This window comes from Lipotes vexillifer, unplaced genomic scaffold (assembly GCF_000442215.2).
Source record: "Lipotes vexillifer unplaced genomic scaffold, Lipotes_vexillifer_v1.1 scaffold437, whole genome shotgun sequence".
Taxonomy (NCBI): domain Eukaryota; kingdom Metazoa; phylum Chordata; class Mammalia; order Artiodactyla; family Lipotidae; genus Lipotes; species Lipotes vexillifer.
The window spans coordinates 1,746,377-1,761,366 of NW_006785990.1; the positions used below are offsets into that span (position 1 = coordinate 1,746,377).

The window sequence follows — 14,990 nt, forward strand, 5'->3', positions numbered from 1 at the left end:
GCCCGCTGGTGTGTAGGGTCGGGGTGGGCGTTGGGGAGGCCGGCGTGCGGGGCTGCAGCTCCTGGCGCACGGCGGACGGGAGGGCTCGCGGCCGCAGCTCCGGAGCAGGCGCCTGGGTCGCCGGCGGCCGGCCGGAGCGTCCTCAAGGGCGGCGCGGGCGGCGGACTGGGCGGGCACTGGCGGCGGCGGCGCGGGAGGGAGGCGAGCGGGCGGGGAGACCGGCAGGGCGGCTCCGCCCCGCACGCAGAGAGCGCCGGGCCGCCGGAGCAGGTGAGACCGGCGCAGGCCCCGCGATTTGCCCCGTGGATCTCAGGGGCGGAAGGGACCCGGGCCCGAGGGTTCCCCGGGAAGCCTGCGCTTCCTCTGCCGGGCGCCTGGGGAGGGGTCGCCGGGTAGGCTTCGCAGGGGCTCAGAGCCGCGCAACCGGGGCCGTGCGGGGAGCCCTGCTCCTCGAGCGGACTTGGGCTCCTTCAGTCTCACCTGTCCTCACCTGTGTGCTGCCGGGAGAGCAGGGGTGCGTGGAAAATGTGGGTGCCGCGGGCTTTAGGAGACAGAAGCTGTTTGCTGAAATTTCGGGAAACAAAGCAGACATTCTTCTCTCCATTCTTACCTCATGGGAGAAATGATATTATTTGTATTATCCATTAGTTTTCCTCTGAGTGCTGGGAAGGCAGGCTGCAGTGGAGGGCTCCCGCCCCCGGGTTGCAGGTGTTCCCACCTTGTCACAAGAGCTGCTTGGGAACTAAACCCGGAGACACTATTTCACTGACTTTGCACAGTAGTCTGCCTTCCTGCTCCCAGAATCGCCACCCCCTGGGGTGTGCCTGGAGGACCTGAGGTCTCCTGGCCCTCACTGGGCATCTCTGAGGAATGCAGTGGGAAGTGAGGGACAGTCTTGGTGTGAGGGCCCTCGGGGGAACTCCAAATCACCCAGAAGGGTCTGAAGTGGTCGGAGTGGCCCCAGCTCAGCAGCCCTGGGGAGTGGATGTGATCACCTTGAGGTGATCCAGGTAGAGTTGCATTGCTGGAGGCTGCAAGGGATAGACACTCGCTTGTGATAGCCCTTCAAGCCCATGTCTCTCCCCTGGGAGCTGTGCTCTTGTGTTCTGCCCCGGCGAGGGGCCTCTGGGGTGCTGAACTGTGTCGGGAAGGAGGCGGCTCTATCTAGGAGTGTCATTCCATTAGGGACTCCAAACCTGCATCTGCTTGGGAAGGATGAGGGGCTGGTGAGGCTGGGCTGTCCGCAGAGCTGCCCCGGGAGGAGGGGGCTCTGAGCCAGCATACTGGGGCCCGAGGCCAGGGGACGCTGGGCAGCTGCCACCCCACCTGGGGCATCTTCTCACTTGGGCGAGCCACATCCCGGCACCCCCAGGTGCTCACCCAGTCATGCTTTGTTGGGGACCTTGGATGTCCACCTCCAACCCTGCCTCTACCGCTCCACCTGCCCCACATTAGTTCACCTCCTGCTTCAAGACAGGCCCTGCTCCTCTTTCCTCCTTTTCAAAATCTCTCTGTCTGGCAGGGCTTGGTGCAGGGGGCTTCAGAATCAGACTGACCAGTGTTCCAGTTCAGCTTTGCCACTTACTGACTGTGGGGACGTTGGCCAGGTCCCTTCATCTAACTGGGCCTCAGTGTCCTCCTCTTTGAAATGGGGCTGATATTAGATCCAACCATATGAATTTGCTGTCTTTGCAGGTTGAAAGTGCTTGGATACTGGCAATTTCATATGGTTCAGCCTAGGAATGCCTTCCCCCCAGGGCTGCAGTGTGGATTAATGCTCAGGGAGATGTGCCCAGAGCTCAGTGAAGGCTAAAGTCCCTTCTGCCCTCTGTCTCCCAGCAAAGTGTGCGCTCTCCAGGGTGAGGCAAGACACACCCCCTCCTTGGGCTCTCTGCAAAGGCTGGGCTCCCTCCTTCCCTCCCCTGCCTGTCTTTCCAAATTCCCCTTCCTGCTCCTCTGGGTATGGCAGGCTCAGTTGCTTCCATTCTCTCCCCAACCCCCGCCCAGGTACAGCCCCTGAGGCTGCTTGGGCCTCCATGTGTCTGCGGGACCAAACTCAGACCAGAGTCACCTCTGCATGCGTGCTGCCACTGCCTTCTCCCTACTACCCCTGTGCACTTTCTACAGAAGGAAACCAGCTTTCGTGCTGACCTGGGGCTCAGGGGTTTGAATTATTACTGCCTTGCCCCTGGAGAATGCTTCTGGAAATCTTCAGTTCCTGTGTACAGAGGGCCTTTCTGGGGTAGGGGCTTATGGAGTGGTCCCCTCCCTGGTGCTCCCTTCCAGCATCTGCAGCTCTGGAGAAAGATGCAAGGGCCAGTTGGCTGTTCTGCTCCTTTCTTGGTCCCCCAAAGATCTCCTTCCCATGTTGATGCTCTCCCAGCCCCATCACTTCCCTCCTCTGCCCCAGTCCCAGAAGCTGCTGGGAAGGGCTGATTTGGGTTCAGGCATCTTTGTGGTCTAATCAGCAGGGACTGGTGTGGGGTTTCCTGGCTCACTGGTGACCATCCCTTGTGTTAGCTCTTTATGGATTCTCTGAGAAGAGGGCTGCAAGCCAGGCAGATCCCCAGTGCTACCTTCAGCCCTCCCCCTCCTCCTGTCTTGGCCCTTACCCTCAATCTATTCTCTACATCCAAGTGACCTTTCTGGAATGATCTTGGGCTTGCTGGCAGCCTTTCAGCAGCTCACCCAGCATTCCTGGTCTGGTCCACCTCTCCAGCCCATCTTTTGTCACTCCCTTCCACCTACTCTAGGCTCTAGTTATTCTGAACTGCTTACTGTTCTCTGAGGAGGCTTTCTTCTTTCCTGCCTCCTTGCCTTTGTACCCTGTTCCCTGTACCTTGAATTCCTTCCTCCACCTTGTCTATTTGGATAGTTAACTCCTCTTCATCCTTTGAGCCCTGGATCCATGTCCCCTCTTCTCTCATCTCCCTGCTTCCTTCCTTGATCTCCCAGCTCACAGGCATTCCATCCATGCTGGTTTTGGCGATGGCAATGTGGCATTGAGGTTCATCTGTGTTCCTGGTGGCTAGTTCCTCTGGTCTGGGAGGGACATGGCTGTATAAGTCATCTTTGCAGACCTTGTTTCTAGCGTGGGACTTGGTATATGCTTATTGGGTGAATGAATGAATGAAGCAGGGAGGACTTTCTGGAGCCCTCCCTGTCTAGTAATGGCACTCTGATCATGCTGAGCTTGGCCAGTTTGGAACAAATGGTGTTGTTTCCCATTGTTGACCCTGGCTGTTGGTTAACCAGAGTCTTGGGTTTCCATCTTATTTGCTGCTTCTGAGCACAGTGTATCTGCCACAGTTGCATGCAGCTATGGCTGTTTTTTCACTCAAATACTGGGCCTTATATTTCGCCCTGGTATATTTCATTTTGTCACATTCAATTCCAAATGACTCTTTTTGCCTGAAGACTGAGGTACCAGAAAAATCCTCTTGCCTCTGGGATTGGGTAGCTGAAATAACCAGACTATAAACTGTCATTCGAATTCATGACGATCTTGTACGTGGCAAAATGTGACTCATCTTTATAAGCCAAATTAAATGTACACTGAGTGACGTTTTCGACGGCTGACAAATAGGTTTTATTGACCTCTGGTTAATTTTGGCTATACCCTGTAAAAACTGTCTCTAACTTAGCACTTGAACATAAAGAACGTATATAATGTTCACAGTTCACAAATAGACACGACGTTTATAAAGCCTTAAAGAATATCTGAAAGAGGGTATTCCTCTATGAACAGTACTTATCAAAATGGGGTCCAAGGACCATGTGCATCAGAGTCATATGGGTCAGTTGTTAAAATACAGATTCCTGGGCCCCATCCTGGACTCACTTAACTGCATGTCCTGGTGAGGGATTCTGGAATCTGCGCTTTCAATCTGCTCCTAGAATGATTCTGATGCCTCCTGAAGGTTGAGAACTGCTTGTGGGATTAGTGATGACTAGAGAAGTCATGAGGAAGGTGAGCCCCAATGGTGTGTGGTGATATGGTGAAGCTCCACGTCAAAATATCTGTCATTGGCATTACCACCTGGAGGCTCTGGAGTCCAAATTCCAATTAAGTCTTGTCAGAGAGTCCCTTGTGTTGAGGCACCAGAGGAAGATGGCCAGGCTGGGCCGGGACATGGAGGTATGGCCCAGGCTGGTGTCTGGGAGCTGCAAGCTGTAACTTGAGCATAGGCAGGGAGGGGACCCATAGGGAAGGCAGTGGGCATCCCTTGACCTTGGCCTGGTGTGTGTGTACACATAGGGGTCAGGAGGAGAGAGCTGGTGTGCTGATGACCCAGTCTTTGCATGCCTGGCTGTCTTCAACTCTGCCATGTGTCACCTGAGAAACAAGGCTGGCAGGCAGGTAGAGGCTGAGACCAGGAAGGCACACTGTGTGTCAAGCCCCGAGGTTTTTGTTCTGTCCTAAAGGGGGTGCCATGGAAGGACCTGAGCTCATGGCAGAATGTGTTGCTGTCTCTATTTGCATAAAATGTGATAAGGGGATTTCTACCCATGTTCCCTAAATAATTCTGTCCCTGAACTCTGCATACAACAGTCCAACTTCTTTATCATCAAAATAGCCTCAAACTCTGAGGTCAGAGGGAATTTGTGGAACAGGTTCTTACGTCAGACAGACCTGGGTTTGTATCTAGGCCCCATTACTTATTAGCTGTGTGACTATGGGCAAGTTGCTTTACATCTCTGAGTTTCAGGTCCTCTATGTCTCAGCCTTGGGAAGGAAGCAGCCATGAACATCTCTACCTGGTCCCCACTCTTCCCTGGATTCCACACAGGAGGCACTATCCTTCAGTGCCATCTGTCTTTGCTTTGCAGATGTCATCATTGAATCTCCTGGAATCTTTTCACATCCACCATGAACATCTCTCACTTCCTGGCCTTGCTGTTCCCAGAATCCCCACAGGGTCAAAACAGGAGCAAGTCAAGTTCTCTGTACACTCCATACAACTTCTCTGACTACTGCCAGGATTCCATAGACCCAATGGTCTTCATTGTCACCTCCTACAGCGTTGAGACCATTGTGGGCGTCCTGGGAAACCTCTGCCTGATATGTGTGACCATTAGGCAGAAGGAGAAGGCCAATGTGACCAACCTGCTTATTGCCAGCCTGGCCTTCTCTGACTTCCTCATGTGCCTCATCTGCCAGCCACTCACGGCTATCTACACCATCATGGACTACTGGATCTTTGGCGAGGTCCTTTGCAAGATATCGGCCTTTATCCAGTGTATGTCGGTGACCGTCTCCATCCTCTCGCTTGTACTTGTGGCTCTGGAGAGGCATCAGCTCATCATCAATCCAACAGGCTGGAAACCCAGTGTCTCCCAGGCCTACCTGGGGATTGTGGTCATCTGGCTCATTGCGGGCTTCCTTTCCCTGCCCTTCCTGGCTAACAGCATCCTAGAGAATGTCTTTCATAAGAACCACTCCAAGGCTCTGGAGTTTCTGGTGGATAAGATGGTCTGTACTGAGTCCTGGCCACTGGACCATCACCGCATCATCTACACCACCTTTCTACTGCTCTTCCAGTACTGCATCCCACTGGCCTTCATCTTGGTCTGCTACGCTCGCATCTACCAGCGTCTGCGGAAGCGGGGACGGGTATTCCGCAAGGGCACCTACAGCTTTCGGGCTTGGCAGATGAAGCGGATCAATGTGATCCTTGTGGTAATGGTGGCTGCCTTTGCTGTGCTTTGGCTGCCCCTGCATGTGTTCAACAGCCTGGAGGACTGGTACCATGAGGCCATCCCCATCTGTCATGGCAACCTCATCTTCTTGGTGTGCCACCTGCTTGCCATGGCCTCTACCTGTGTCAACCCTTTCATCTATGGCTTTCTCAACACCAACTTCAAGAAGGAGGTCAAGGCCTTGGTGCTGACTTGCCAGCAGAGCGTCCCTGTGGAGGAGTCCGAGCATCTGCCTCTGTCCACAGTGCACACGGAAGTCTCCAAAGGGTCTCTGAGGCTCAGTGACAGGTCCAACCCCATCTAGCCAGGTTTAGGGCTTCTCTCTGCCATGTTCATTACCAGCCTCCCTCACTTAGCTAAGTGGGCACGTTGCAAGCTGGGGGTGGCACTGGCTTTGTGGGGCCCAGATAGGGTAGCAAGAGCCTGTTTTTGCATCCATTTGCCTTGTGAAGCCGAGCATTCTGATGGTTCAGCTATTGTTCTTGGGAGAATTCTGAGTCTGGATTCTGCAGGTCACACACAGTATGTCTTTTGCATCCTGAGCAGATGCCAGAGCCGGAGATGGTCTGATTGATGGTCTGTAGTTCATTCTGGTAACTCAGCAACAGATGCCCAGGCCGGGAGCCCAGGGATTTCACTTCAACCAGTGAGGCTGCAAGGCCCTGGTGGGGTGAGGGGAAGAACACATGGAGTCAGAGCTCTGGACCTTGGTAAACCCCTAACCTCTGTGGGAGACGATGTTTGTGGATGGGCTTTGTAAGTGGTAAAGTGTTCTATGGAGGCAAGACAGTGGGATTACTGTATATCATTAGCACATCCAGCTGCAGAGAAGGGACCCTGGCAGCCAGCTCACACTCCTCTGCAGTAGGAAAATCAGCCCCGAGAAGCAGGAATTCCAGGGTTCATATGCTACTCCATCCTTTTTCTCTTTCTTTGTATCTGCCACCTTGAATGGAAATAAGCCTGCAAGTATATGTCCTTGAAAAGACTGTGGGCCCCTTGAGGGTGACATCTGTATTGTCGAAGAGCTTGGGTCCCCTATGCCTGGGACAGTCCCTGGCACAGGGAGAGAGTTCCAGAAAGATTTACCATGGTGACAAGAAAGGTAGCAGGTGCCCCTGCTGAGTGCTCAGCTGAGGACAGCACCCTGCGCCACAGTCCAGTGTAGGAAGGGCTCAGGCTGCTGCAGCCACACTCTCTCGCCTGCCCTTCCTTGCCTCCCAGGACCTCTCTTGACAAGGCAGTTGGCCAAGGACTCTGCAACCCTACCCAGTCCACCCACTGCAGAGACACAGTACTTAAGGCCATGACTCCAGCCTCCATCGTTCCACTCTGCCCCTGAGCTGACTTGCCCCAGGTGATGTGTCACCGTTCTTCCGAAGCCTCCCCAGGACTTTGGGCCTCCCAGCGGCTTTCAGTGATGGCAGGGCCAGGGAGGGAGTTCTTAAAGTCTGGGGCACGGGCTGAAAGGAGCAGAGTGTCCCCCTTCCTCCAGCCAGCCTGGGAAATGGAGAAAGGGCTACGATGAGTGTGACTATCTCACCCGTGGAGGTCAAGGTTCAGGCTTCTGGATCCAAGGCTTCATCTGTGTGTGGACCAGACAACTTGTCCTTGCAGAAAGGGAAATGTCAGGATTGCTTGTGGACCACCTTGGATGGGATGTCCAGACCTGGTTGTACCTGCTCAGTCCTGCAGAGTGGCTAGTGGCTGGACCCACCACGGCCTCCCAGGGCAGGGTATTCAAGTCCCCAGACCCTTCGAGGGGCCTCACTGTGAGGCTCCTAGGGTTGGCTCTACACAGGGCATCTGGCAAAGGGCCAGGTAGCAGGAGATTGAACAGCCACATTTGATCATCTCTCTGGCCTGGCCTCTGACCAAGAACCTGTACAGCTGACACCAAAGACAACTGCTCTTTGAGTCACCAGCTCCCTTCCTAGAACTGTTTGTTTTGTCCCAACTTTTGGTCACGTCTCTCATTCCATTCCTTTGCTCACCTTTATCCTGGTTTTTTGGACAGATTGTTGAGCCATTCTCTTGGTTGCAGCTTGTGCTTGTCCTCTGGTGCCACCTGCTGCTGTCCTCTGGTGCCACCTGCCAGCAAAGCGCAGACCCTGGGACCCATTCCAGAAAGATGTCATTACTCAAGCTCCGCAAGGAACTGGGGGCCTCAGGGCCCTCCAGATCCCATACGATTGCCTGGAGTTTGTGTGTCACCACTCATCTCAGTGGTGCCAAGATGCTTGGGGACAAGGATGCTTTAGGGTGCTAGCATGCTTGAAGACTGGGGGACCAGGCTGAGCATCTGGTAAAGGTGCTTGGTATTGGGAATTCGGGTAGAGGATGGAAGCCTCGCTGAGTATCTTCTGTGCTCCCCTCACCTTGCTGGGTTGGCACAACTTGCGTGGATGGCTGTCTCCTGCTCCTGGTTCCTAATGACCCTTGGGGTTTCCCATTTATCCAGCACCTTTGGCACTTGTATCTCAAAGTGTACTCAGAAGACCAGCAGCCTTAGCATCAGTTGGAGCTTGTTTGGCATGTAGAATCTCTCTTCTTCCCACCCCAGACCTATTGAATCAGAATCTGCATTTTATCAAGATCTCCGAGTTAATGGTGCAAACATCCGAGAAGCTCTCCTCTAGGAAACAGACTGCCCTGGAGCCTGGAGCCAGTCGGTGAGCACCTTTAGACACCCACGGTGGGATCTACAGTAGAGCTATAGGAATCCTAGTTCTAGAGATATGGCTGTAAAATGGTATTGCTGAAAAGGTAGATTCAGTTTTGATTGCATATCTGGCTGCATCTTGTGGCCTTTTCCTTCCTTCAATAAATATTTGTGAAATGAACAGTTTGCATGGTTATATTCTTGGCGAACATGCTCCTCTGTATTCTGCTCTGTTTTACTTAAAACTGTATCATCAACAGTGTTCCATCTCGCTGGATATTATTTTTGCCAGCTGGTTAAGAATCTAGAAAACGCTCCAGCGGAAGCTGGTACCTCTGAACAGCATCTCTCTTTAGCTCTTGGAGGGGCCTTTTCTCACCCAGAAAACAGACCTGTCCCTGATAGTAGTGGGAGGAACCCATCTTCATAGGAGCACCATGGCTGGAATTGGAGACTCACACCGACAAAGACTGCCTGGGGACACTCGGAGGGTGCAAAACCTTATTGAGTCCTGTCGATGAGAGTGTAAATCCTGCCTAAATTTAGCCCTTCCTTATTATTTTTATTTCTTATTTTTTGGCTGTGCCACGTGGGTTGTGGGATCTTAGTTCCCCAACCAGGGATTGAACCCTGGCCATGGTAGTGAAAGCCCTGAGTCCTAACCACTGGACTGCCAGAGAACTCCCAAGCCCTCCCTTTTTAAAGAAATGACCTTGACTTGTTTTTTCCATTATAAAAGTAATCATATTCATTTTTTAAAATATGCAAAATAAAATGAAAAAGGAAATCATATTTCACCACCCAAAGATGATTACTGTTTACATTTTAGGGAGTTATTTCTTTAGTTTTTATATATATAGCGTTAGGGTGTTTTTTGTTTGTTTTTTTAAAACATGGTTGAGATCATACTGTGAGTGTATTCAGATTTACATGTAAATTTAAGGATTATTTTATCTTTTTTTGGCTTAACTTTATAAGAATATTTATTCATTCATTCAACAAATATCAGTTACATGGTAGGTGCTGGGGGTAAGTGATAAATAAAATAGACACCATCCCTGTTCTCAGGGAGTTTATAATCCAGTCAGTGGGTCCATCCTGCATCCTTAATCGTTATCTATTGTGGCATATTTAGATGTTCCTAGACCTATTATAAATAATTCTGTGACAAATGTCTATGCAGAGAACTTTCTTCTGTATTTGGAATTATTTCCTGAGGAGAGATTTCCAGAAGTGGAATTAGTGGGTCAAAGGGCATGGACATCTTTCAAGGCTCTTGATGTGTATTGCTAAACTCATTTCCCAAGAGGCTGGAATGATTTCCACTCCCTGAATAGTGCCTGCTTCCCTGTACCGTGGACACTGTTGAAAAATTACCATTAATGAAAAGACCCCCATGTTCACTTGATCTTGTTTTCCTCTCATTCACTCACGAGCATCACTCAACATCACCAGTTTTCTGGGCTCCCCTTCACACGAACCTCCTCCAGAGGCTTGTGGAATCTCGAAGTCTCTGCTCCTCCTCCTCCCATGCTCTCTTGCCCATCCAGGTATCTCTTGCCAAGGTCACTGGTGACCTCTGAGTTGCCAAATCCCATGGCCAATTCTCAGTCTTATCTTACGTGGCAATCAGTATCGTGCGGCAGTTGGTCAGTTTTTTCTCTTTGAAACTCTTCTGCATGTGACTACTTTAGGATGCCACACTTGCGGTTCTCTCCTGACTCACTGGGCACTCCTTCTCAGGCTCCTTTCCTGGGCTCTCATCTCCCTGACCTTGGAACATTGGCCTGTCCGCAGGAAGCCATGGAGGCCCATCTGCTCTCATTCCCTAGGTGGGTTCATCCAGGCTCCTGGCTTTCTTTTTTTTTTTTTTTGCGGTACGCGGGCCTCTCACTGTTGTGGCCTCTCCCATTGCGGAGCACAGGACGCGCAGGCTCAGCGGCCATGGCTCACGGGCCCAGCCACCCCACGGCATGTGGGATCTTCCTGGACCAGGGCACGAACCCGTGTCCCCTGAATCGGCAGGCGGACTCTCAACCACTGCGCCACCAGGGAAGCCCTCCCACCTTTCAATACCACCAAATGTTTCAATGTCCAATGCTCCCAAATGGGAATCTCTAGTCTGGACTTCCCCCTGCTCTCCAGATTTGTTTATCCAGCCGTTACTTTGTGTTTACTGGACAATCCAATCAGCGTGTTCAAAAGCAGGCTCCTGATTTGCCTCCGCACCTCTTCTTCCTTAATCTCCCCCTTTCAGTAAATGGCAACTCCCTCGTTTCATTTCGTTGCATCCCAGTCTTGGGACCAACCTTCTGTTTACACCCCACATCCAATCCATCAACAAGTTCTGAAAGTTCTGCCTTCAAAATGTATTGAGCATGACCATTTCTCACCTCCCCTGTCTCTGCCTTAGACCACCTGGTCCAAGCCAACATCACATCTACCTATGTTATTGCACTGGCCTTCTCCCTGGTCTCATTCAGAGCGATCCTTTGAAGCCTAAATCAGGTCCCTCCACACCTTTGTTTAAAACCCTTCATTAGGGCTTCCCTGGTGGCGCAGTGGTTGAGAGTCCGCCTGCCGATTCAGGGGACACGGGTTCGTGCCCCGGTCCGGGAAGATCCCATATGCCATGGAGCGGCTGCGCCCGTGAGCCATGGCCGCTGAGCCTGCGCGTCCGGAGCCTGTGCTCCGCAACGGGAGAGACCACAACGGTGAGAGGCCCGCGTACCGCAAAAACAAAAAGAACAAAAAAACCCCAAAAAAACCTTCATTAGCCCTCTGCCACTCAGAGTAGAATTCACAGTCCATGGCCTGCCCAAGCCATCTGCCTGTCTCTGACGTCACTTCTTACCACCTTACCCTCGCCAACCCCTGCACCAGTGTTGGCCTCTCTGCTGTCTCTTGAACACTCTAAGATTGCTCCTACCACAGCCCTCTGTGCTCCCACTCGGGCTGCTTGGAATGCTACCCCTGATATCAGTGGTTTCACTCCTTTGCTCCCTTTACCTTAGGTGAGCTTTTGTCAGAAGATTGCTTCCTCAGCCATGTTATAGAAATATAAGCCCCCTCACTCTGCATTCCTACTTTATGCCATAGCACCTAGCACCCTATGACATGCTTACACACATTGACTGCTTCACTGTGGGGTGTCTCATTTCCTCATTAGAATATAAACCCCATGATGGCAGGGACCTTGTATGTTTCGTTCACTATCTAGCTCTCAAAAGAGTGTCTGCCTATGGGAGGTGCAGAAGAAATATCTGTGGAGTAATACATTTAAACACTTTTATCTTTGATCAGTGAGCATTGATAACTTCAGCCTCTTGTTTGTGGAGTCCAGTCTGGCTTTGTAGGATTTTGGTCCCAGGTTTGATAGCTATTGTGAGCCAACTGTGTGACCTTGAGCGGCTCCCTTTGCATATTGCTTTCCGATTCCTCACCTGTAATAATGCTGACTGCTATGTATTTAGTGTCCCAAACACTCTGCTAGGCACTACATACATTGCCTGTCCTCAACCCTGGGATTGGGTAGATGAAGAAACTGAAGCTTAGAGAGGTGAAAAACTTTATCCAAGTTTTCAGAAAGAGCCAGGTTTAAAACCCAACCTGATGGATCCCAAAGCCTGTGACTTGGACTGTTGCAGCATGAAAGAAGGCTGACCAGATGGCCTCTAAGCTGCCTTCCAGCTTTTAGCTAGAGAGTTTGAACTTTAGGACAATGGAGAAGCATTGCAGGGCTTTCAGCAGGGGAATGGCGTGGTCAGGTTATATTGAGAGAGAGCACTGTGGCTGAATTGGCCTGGGTTCCCCTAAAAGCAGAAGCTGAGGCAGAGGCTTAAGGGCTTTTTCTTTTCTTTTTTTTTTTTTTTTTTTTTTTTGCCGTATGTGGGCTTCTCACTGTCGCGGCCTCTCCCATTGTGGAGCACAGGCTCCGGACGAGCAGGCTCAACGGCCATGGCTCACGGGCCCAGCCGCTCCACGGCATGTGGGATCCTCCCAGACCGGGGCACGAACCCGTATCCCCTGCATCGGCAGGCGGACTCTCAACCACTGCGCCACCAGGGAAGCCCAAGGGCTTTTTCTTTATTGGAGAATCCAATCCCAGGAAACAGATTGAGGGACCTGGGGAATGAAGCAGGGAAAAAGAGAGAGCCAATTCCAAGGTATTTTATGAGCTGATTGTTTCTAAGAGGCAGATGATCACTTGATTTTTGGTATAACTATCTCAGGACAGTCTGTCTGGAAGGAGAAAGAAGTAAGAATTTATTCATTGGCTCCTTTTTTCCTTTTGTCAAATATTCCCCCCATGGAGTTGTGCACTCATAGACACTGAACACACATTCCCGTGAACAGGACAGCTCCAGGAAGAGGTGAAGAGAAGTGTTGAGAGGGTACGAGGTGGGGCGGCATCAGGTCACACCTGTGGGAAGTTGGTTGGAGCCTTGCAGGGTTGGATGATGCAGCGGCCACTGGACCAAGAAGCAGGTGAAAACCAGAGGATCTCAAGTAGGGCAAAAGACACCTCTGATGCAGGCAGAGCTAAGTTGGGATGGGAGGTGTTATGGATTGAATTGTGTCCCCCCCACATTCATAAGTAGAAGTCCTAACCCCTGTGCCTCAGAATGTGACTTTATTTGGAAGTAGGGGCATTGAAGATGTTCTTAGTTAAGATGAGCTCATAGTGGAGTACGGAGAGTCCCTAATCCAACATGACTGCGTCTTTACAAAAAGAGGAAATTTGGACACAGAGACACGCACACACAGGAAGAACGCCATGTGAGGGTGAAGGCAGAGATCCGGGTGATGCTTCCACAAGCCAAGAAGGGCCAAAGATTGCTGGAAAACCACCAGAAGTTACTAGAAAGGCATGGACAGATTCTCCCTCACAGCCCTCAAAAGGAACCAACCCTGCTGGCCCTTTGATTTTGGACTTCCAGCCTCCAGAAATGTGAGACAATACATCTCCGTTGCTTAAGCCACCCAGTTTGTAATACTTTGTTATGGGCGCCCTAGCAGACTAATACAGGAGGTGAGATTGAAGGGAGGGATACCCGTCCATGTGAGCTATTGGGTCAGCAGGTGTTCAGTAGTTGGAGATAAACCACAATTCAAACTCGTTATGATGAAATAGGAAATTTATAGACTCATGTCATGGGGCTGTCCAAAGGAAGTTCTTTGACTGTAGGCTGGATTCAGGGGTTAAAACAATGACATCAGAGCTCTCCTTTCCTTGCCCCCTGATCTCTATCACTCTCTCTAATCCCTTGATTCTGCTGGTCTCTTCATGGCTTTACACTCTACATGTGATAGTAAGAGGCCCCACAGCTCCTGTCTTACCTTGGTCCTTGTGAGCCCAAGGAGAAAGGGCATAGCTTTCTCGCCATGCCCAGTAAGAACTCCGGGGAGGATTCTGATAGTTCAGCCCTTAACTGATGACTGTGGCCAAGTGGCTGGAACACTTTCTGTATCCAGGCCTGGATCCCTTGACCACTCCTAGATCAAGATGGTGGGGTCAGCCCCACTTGAATCACATGGATGTGCAGGGTTATCATACCAGGGCATAGAGGTAGTCCCCAAAGAAAGTAATGCCAGGCAAGCAACAAAAGCAGAAGTGGACTTAGAGAGGATAAATGGATTAGAAAGATACTTGGGTGTCAAATGGACAGGATGACTTGGGTGTGGGAGAGAGAAAGAAGATTCCCAGGTTTCAGACTTGGGAAAGTAGGTATATGTCTGGTCCATTTAGTGAGATGGAGAGGGTTTTTATTTTTTTGGTTTATCTTTGGACATGCTGTGTTTGGGGCCCTCTTGGGTGTGCAGATGGATGGCCAGATGCTTGAGTCTGGAGCTCTAGAGAACTTTGGCCAAGGCCTGACCAAGTCATGCTGAGGGGTGGGGCTGGGTTGTGGCCAGACTGGGGTGTGAGCTGATCTGGAGCTGGATGTGGGCCAAAGGAATTCCAGTTTCCCAGAGCTGAATCTGCTGATAGGACACTGAGGTCAGCAAACAAGGTGGGGTCCTGGGATACGGGGGGTGGGGTAGTGCTCAGCAGGATGCCCTGGTAGACAGGGTGGAGTAAGCCAGGCACAGGAGCTATTTTCCCAGAGATGACACCAGGTAAGTTGCCCTTCATCTGTGACCTGTGTCCTCAGTTCTTTTGAGAATCAAGGACTGTTTCAATCAAGGTCAAGCTTCTTGGCTAGAAGTCGGGAGTTGTTGCTGTGACTTACTGCTTTGTAGGGATACAATGATGCCTGAGAAAATCCTGAAAAGACCTGGAAGTTCTTCAGAGAAGAAATCTGTGATTCTTACACCCTGTTGATAGATGGTCTGGTGGTGGAGGAGTGAGCACAGCTGTCATCTCTGTCTTAAAGCGTGTCATGCTCACTTGGACCGACATCTTTAGTGACAAGGCCCTTGGCCTGACCTGGTCTGGTGGTGGGGCTTCTCCCCAGAGTACCTCTTCAAGGCTCTGATACATCTCACAATGGCTGCAAATATACAGACAGACAAGATTGGGGCTTCTGGGTCCTGAGAAGACACTGGGAAAGGATTTGCAGAGCATATTCAGATGCCTTCTTAACCGACAGCAGCCAGGCACTTCCTACCTCGGGCAGCTGGGAAG

General features: G+C 51.3%; 1 protein-coding gene across 1 annotated transcript; it reads left to right on the forward strand.

Annotated features, from left to right (window-relative positions):
* The first annotated feature begins 217 nt into the window (after window positions 1-217).
* On the forward strand, window positions 218-6,572 carry LOC103070375 (neuropeptide Y receptor type 4). Its single transcript, XM_007458366.1, has 2 exons — window positions 218-270; window positions 4,831-6,572. Exon 2 carries the CDS (start codon window positions 4,871-4,873, stop codon window positions 6,002-6,004), a length of 1,134 nt encoding a protein of 377 aa, XP_007458428.1. The 5' UTR covers window positions 218-270; window positions 4,831-4,870; the 3' UTR covers window positions 6,005-6,572.
* The last annotated feature ends 8,418 nt before the right edge of the window (window positions 6,573-14,990 follow it).